The following is a 6,115-nucleotide window of genomic DNA, read 5'->3' on the forward strand; positions in this document are numbered from 1 at the left end:
ATGGATGAAAATTGGTCAACTGTGAATATGAATCAGGAATGAACCATGTTAAAACCACAGAAGAAGTATGAATAATCCACCCAAAGAACACAAATAAACGTAGAACATGAAACATGCGTCATTACTGAGCTGTTTACGAAATGAAAGTTATACATCGGTGGAAAACGCATGACGTGGTCCTGGACAGCCACAAATCTGCCTATGCATCTCTTAAAAGTTGCGTAAGACTTAAAAAATAATTGCATATAAACTTTGTTAACCCTTGTGCTGTCCTAGGCACTTTACCATTGGGAGTTGGGTCATCTAGACCCACTAGACAGTGCGCTGAACCTTTTTTCTTCAATGATTTGTGAACCTCACTGGTGTCCATGGATTACATGAAATCTTTCCACCTTTATCCACCTTTGTCATGGTAGGAATAACACGTCAATGTAAGGGTGGGGTGATCTAAGATAGCACAAGGGTTAAATAAACTTAAACTGCGTGAATTTCAAATGACCCAAAATTTTGAACAGCTCATTCACGTAAAGACCCGCCTGCTTAAATCCTTGACTGAAACAATTTAGAAATCCGTATATCATGCATGTATCACGTAATCCCAAAATGTCACACTTGAAAAATGCACAAGATGTATATAGTGGGTGTGTGACACGGCCTTTAAAGGAAGATCTGCTCTGTGTGACCACTTTTTCCTTTGAACATCAATCAACAATCAGTCAATGAGAATTGACGTCTCTCTTTGTTGCTCCGTTTCCTCTGCAGGTTATTGAGTGCATAACCCAGGGCCGGGTGCTGGAGAGGCCTCGGATCTGTCCTAAGGAGGTGTACGACATCATGCTGGGCTGCTGGCAGAGGGAACCTCAGCAGCGGCTGAACATTAAGGACATTCAGAAGGTCCTGTTTGCCATGGGAAAAGCCACGCCAGTTTACCTGGACATCCTGGGCTAACAGCATCCCCTGATGACTGGCTTCCTCGCCAGACGGAATGGTCAACAGACATACATGACAGGACAGCCCACATGAATCCAGGAATAACCAAACCAACCTGCTCCACTGTCGAAAAACACCTGTTTTGTTTGGGAAGGACTTAAGTGCCTGCAACACTTTTGGATATAGTGGATAAAACGTATTAAAAAAAAAAACACACACACTTTTACATTTTGTTTACTTGCATATATGATGTACAGGTTTGAAAAAAGATTTTTTTTGGGGGGAAAAACTGCAAAAATACACAAACGGAGAAAGAAGCGAGTTTGGGGGATGGCAGTCAAAAGATGGCCACAGCTTGACGATATAAAGAGAATACAGCAGAGTTTAAATCTATCAAGGCTTTGGTTTATTGAATATATATATATATATATAGAAATATTACATATATTTTCTATTTATTTCTTTTTGTCAAAATGTTGAAGGGTCTGCCATTTGTGTTGCCAAGGGCTTGGCCCTGTCCACCACCAACAGACTGGCAAGGACTGGAGATGGAAGCCTTACTCTCTGATTGACTGCCACCGCGCTTCAAATGGCAACTGTGGTCGGAAAACAGCAGCGCCCCGTGGAGGGCCAACCCAATCAGACAACCGACAAATCTATTTTAATTTAATAATAATGTACATATTGTAAAATTCTATGTGTCAGAATTATGTTAACTTATTTTTTTCGGATGTCACTTTGGTTCTTTTCCCGACTGTGATCTGGGTGGCGACAGTACTGAGCTTTGGTCTGTGTTTTCATCCTAATCCAGTGGCGATTTCTCATGGGGATCACCCATGTCGGCACTGGTTGAGTGTTCTAATGTGGTGAAAGCAAATGACATTGAATGCTGACACTGAATCACAGACTTTGTGGGATGACTCAGAGCCATGCTTTCAACATGACACTATCTGAAAAGGTGACGAAACCTCTTTTTAACTTTCCAGTTCATTTGCTTTTTATAGCAAGAATGAGTTGACGAGTAATATCCCACAGCACACCCCTCAATCACAAACAGGCGCTTTGTTATTTTCATGCTTTTTTTGGTGTGAAACTGTTAAAACATTTTTGTAAGTGAGAGCATACTCAATCATTTGTTAGTCCCAGGTGTGTTGCCTTTATATGTTAAAGGAGTAGTGTGATGCTTGGGGAATTATGACTATTTGCTTTCTTGCTGTAAGTTGTGAACTTTTCTCTTTGTAAGATGCTACAGGCCAGGACACCACACTTGCTGCTTAGCATGAAGACTGGAAACAGGAGAAGCACCTGCCCTCAATCAGCAAAACTAGTTAGACCTCATTAAGGAGCACATTGCCATTAAAACAATTAATAAACTGCTAATTAAAATTGTGAATTTGGCTTTAAACAATGTGATTTTTTTTTTTTTGCAGAAGTGTAATTTAAGATAAATTGGCTCCAGTTTGACTGAATTTCTGCAGAATTTCTCTACAGAAGTCTCAAGATTTTAAGATAAGAATGTTTGTTTTTTACTACATTTCCAGCTGTATCCTAAAAAGTGAGTTACTTGCTGCATATATGATGGGAAATAAACAGATGGATTAATTGTTTATGCATCAATTGGGTTGCAATAGACTCACTTCAAACCGAAAGACTGCCACAATTCACTGATTCTGACATTTTTATGGCAAAAATCCCCAATCACAGTTACTTAAAAGTTGATGACCTTTTTCACATGCTAACTGTGATGTTAAATAGTTAGAACTGCTGAAAGATTATATTAAAGATGAAAAATCTGTAATTCATAAACCATTTTGCATTATATTTATAAGTAAAAAGCAATTGTTGCTATAAAAGAATCAATGTTTAAGAATCATAACTTTTGAACAGAAGCAGAAACTTCTGCCAGCTTTTTTCACATTTACATCTTTTTGAACTGCATTCTTCTATGTATAACTGTTTTCATACCAAAGAAAACATTTTCTTTACTTTCTATTTTTATTTCCTTTTTATTAGTGAATTTATGGTCTTATAAAATAACATCTTGAACTGGGAGGTTTTAATGCGGTTTTGCTGAGGTAAGTACATTTTATTTGTTGTTGGTTGGTATGTTTGAGTCATTTTTTTGGTTATGGCAAAAAAGGGGGTTAATAGCACATTATTCAAAGTCATAACACAATTTTATGGAGAAAAACACTGGAAAAAGCCATTTTAATTTCTGTTTAGCTTGAAAAGCAAAATCTTTCATTATGCTCTGATATTCTGAAGACGTTTAAAGAGCTATTGACACAAAAAAGTTTCAAACTCTTCGATATGGAGTAGAAAGTTCCAAAAACATGGGTTAAGAATCTTTTTTTGTTTTTGCAAAAACTGAGCAATTCACATTGAATCTGGGTTCACAGATTCAATGTGATTTTCTCTGTGTATTGTTATGTAATGTCAATACCTTGTGATTCCTTTATTATTTATTTCATCATAGCTTCAAGACCCAGGGGCACACTACCATAAATAAATATGGTTGTAGAGTTTGTGAGACACTAATGCGAAAAAAGTATCAAAACATATATTTTTTCATAATTTTATGCTGTCCCACTGGTAGAGCTGTTAAACAGGAAGATCTTAAAATGAAGACGTCTCATTAAATCTGCAAAGTTGGCAAAACCCAGGCTTTGTCCAAATTCCCTCCCTACTCGGCAACTGCTAAACTTTGAACTTTAGTGCCCTGTATTTTAAAGGTAATTCGGACAGCATGATCACGTTCATTTTTTTGCTACTGTTTTGTTTTGTTATTGTTTAAATGAAATATATGACCGGTCACTGGTTTCCCAAATTAAAAACCTAATAGCAAAGACGATTTACAAATCTTGTTCTGATGATATAAAAATTAGATGGTTTAAAAAAAATCAATTACAGTCCTTTTTATTGCATGAAAAAATGTTCAAACCCAATGAATTGTGGACTATATTTGCCAATCTAGTGAGCATCAATGCACACTGGTTTTTCGCAGAGACTTCTGGGAGATTTCTAGAGCACTGCATTTTGGAATTGGGGATTCGACAACTAAAAAATGGTAAAAACTATCAAGTGCACTAAGTAGTGAAGGAATTAGGAAACAACCCCAATTTCTTGTCTTTGGCCTGAGCTAGTCTCTATCCTTAGTAGAAAGAACAATTGGCATAAGCTCCTAACAGCGAGAAAGCAAAGAAGTTAATTGCCATAAAATGTGGAACTATAGATATGGAAATAGCTGGTTGATATCAAGATACTGTTTTTGCTTTTTGAAAAGAAAAGCTTCAAGAATATGTTTCTTTTCTTTTCTGCTTTTTTTTCCTCCATGAGCTGTTCATGAGAGATGAAAATGTTGCTCTTGTCTATCACTTTGATAAAAAAAAATTCTTGTTCTTAAAAGACATAAATACTTGTTGATTTGTGGCAGCATATTATCTTTTCATAAGATAACAGGAAAAGATTTGTACCAAATGAAAGTGAAAAAAAAAGAACTGAACCCAAAAACCTAAAGTATATATAAAATTATACAGACTTGAGAGAAGTAGCTTTTAATGAAGCACTTACTTGGCAAAAATGAGCTCCAATTTCATATCCTAAAAGTTTCATACTAAATGACGAACCTCAGGCAACTGTTTTATCTCATGTTGTATTTCAGTATAGCGTGTTACAGGATGGAATTCTGAGCATCTTCCTTCTTATCTTTACATGAATTTTCACTGTATCACAGTGTTGTCTCTGTTCCCTTTGGGACTATGTAAAGCATTAAAGAGCATTCAGTTATTTCAAGTCTTTTATATCAAGAGAAAGTTCAAATCCATTGAGTAACCTCAAGCTTTGAGTTCTTGTGTAAAGATAAATGCTTAAAGGCGTTGTGACACAGACAGTGAACATTTGCAGGGTATTGTAATCCTTACATAGTGAGTTGAATATTGTTTCAATTTTTTGTTTCCTTTTCTTGGATGAATTTAACTAAACCTTTTGAAGCAAAGTTGGCATATGTACACATGTTACAGAATATAAAAAATGTGGTACAACAGCTGCGGTACATAAAATACTGCTATTCCATCATAGATCTTTGTATTAATGTGACTCTCTTAAGAAAATGTCTTCAAACAATCAGATGATCTCCTTTTCCATTTTGTCCTGTCTGATAAAAATGTGTGAATTTGACAAAACCCTTGTGTTCCTCTAACTTTCATAGAGCTGAAAAGGACGTATTGAGTGTTTTCATGATTCCCCGTATGTTCCTGAAGTGACAGAAAACAGGAATCCTCTCAGTAGTTTCATATCACAGTTTAGACCTAACCTTTATTCCTTGTCACAACATGAAGTTAAAGATGTTCCACTTATTTGAGGAATGTTGGCAACCAAAACAATGATCACTTTTAAACCCCTAACACCGTGTTTTTAAAAGCTGAAATGTTTTAGACTTGAACAAGAAATCAAGGTCCCATAACTGGCGTAACTCAGATCCATGGAAGGTTGCCTTTTCCATAAACCATAGTCACATGCATTTGTACATTTGACCCATATGGGTGCTGCAGGTTTTAGGGTTGTAGAGAGGAGCGGCTACATCTTAGGGGGAGCACAGGGGTATCTAGCAGCTCCCTTGATGTTCGTATACGGACACATTAAGGGACATGATGAAAATGGAACGTACAATTGTCATGCGTGTGGTCAGTGTATTGTGGAGTTTTTGTAAAGATAATTTAAATGACACGCACTTTTAATGTACAGATAATGCTGTGGTACAGTGCTCTAATGCCAGACTCTAGCTGTTTGTTAGGTGCACTAGCTGCTTACTGACTGCTTGCAAATACTGCTACTTACATGCACGGGGTGTGCATGTAAGGATGCCCATAGGATGTCAACCAAAATTCTACTTCGATTGTATAAGTACCTACCCTCTACGGGCTCACCAAGCGGTCAATGGCTACCTTCACATTGCAGGCTGAAACGACCCAAATCCGATTTTCTTTGCCCCTATGCGACCTGTATCTGATCTCTTCATGACACTCTGAACGACACAGATCCGATCTTTTCAAATGTGACCCAGGCCACTTGGGTATGTGGTCCTGAATCCGATACGTATCCGATCTTTTGAAATGCGACCACCGTCTGACCGGCCAGGCCACGTGTATCCGACCCGTACGTCATCGATACGCTACAAAAGTCATAA

General features: G+C 37.3%; 1 protein-coding gene across 4 annotated transcripts in view; it reads left to right on the top strand.

Annotated features, from left to right (window-relative positions):
- Positions 1-5,112, top strand: part of ntrk3b (neurotrophic tyrosine kinase, receptor, type 3b) — a 271,299-nt gene extending 266,187 nt beyond the window's left edge. For all 4 annotated transcript variants that reach the window (XM_023953662.2, XM_023953663.2, XM_023953664.2 and 1 more), the window contains one exon: positions 763-5,112. In XM_023953662.2, the coding sequence (XP_023809430.1) occupies positions 763-948 (186 nt within the window). In that variant the 3' untranslated portion in view covers positions 949-5,112. The remainder of the gene's footprint in view (positions 1-762) is intronic.
- The last annotated feature ends 1,003 nt before the right edge of the window (positions 5,113-6,115 follow it).

Source organism: Oryzias latipes, chromosome 3, assembly GCF_053564925.1.
Source record: "Oryzias latipes strain Hd-rR chromosome 3, Olatipes_Hd-rR_3.1".
NCBI lineage: Eukaryota > Metazoa > Chordata > Actinopteri > Beloniformes > Adrianichthyidae > Oryzias > Oryzias latipes.